This window comes from Cariama cristata, unplaced genomic scaffold (genome assembly GCF_000690535.1).
Source record: "Cariama cristata isolate BGI_N322 unplaced genomic scaffold, ASM69053v1 scaffold26873, whole genome shotgun sequence".
Classification (NCBI taxonomy): Eukaryota; Metazoa; Chordata; class Aves; order Cariamiformes; family Cariamidae; genus Cariama; species Cariama cristata.
The window spans coordinates 19,042-19,487 of NW_009607194.1; the positions used below are offsets into that span (position 1 = coordinate 19,042).

A 446-nucleotide genomic window follows, 5' to 3' on the forward strand; every position below is an offset into this window, starting at 1 on the left:
GCCCCAGCCCCGCCCCCCATGCACTCCCTTGCCGCTGCCCCTTTTCTAGGCAGCCCCAGCCCCGCTCCCACGCTCGTTTGTCCCACGGCCAACTTTGGGAAGGATATTTCTGGCGTGTTTCTCCTTGACAGCCACTTCCTGCGCATTAATAGCCTTATTGATGCTGACAGTCTGCAAAAGAGAAGCAGTGGAGGCGAGGAGTGAGATGGGAAGGGTTCAGGCTCCCTGTTTGGTCTCCCCCTCACCCGCTGAGACCCCCCAGCTCTGCCGGCACCTGCTCATGCCAGCTGGATGCTGCCTGTTGCCGGATGCCTTTCTGGGATGGGGCTGGCAGCCGCCAGGTTCAGCTGCTGCCAGTACTCATTTACTCAGCATAATAATGATGCAATTAAAGCAACGACCACAAAAGACCTCCTGCCCTTGGGGTGGTGGGGTGCAAGCTTGCA

General features: G+C 58.7%; 1 protein-coding gene across 1 annotated transcript in view; it reads right to left on the bottom strand.

Moving 5' to 3' along the window:
• HIP1 (huntingtin interacting protein 1) overlaps positions 1-171 on the bottom strand; it is a gene marked incomplete at both ends in the record, with an annotated part of 18,659 nt that extends 18,488 nt beyond the window's left edge. Inside the window, one exon of the mRNA XM_009696641.1 lies at positions 108-171. Within this exon, the coding sequence (XP_009694943.1) occupies positions 108-171 (64 nt within the window). The remainder of the gene's footprint in view (positions 1-107) is intronic.
• Between the last annotated feature and the right edge of the window lie 275 nt (positions 172-446).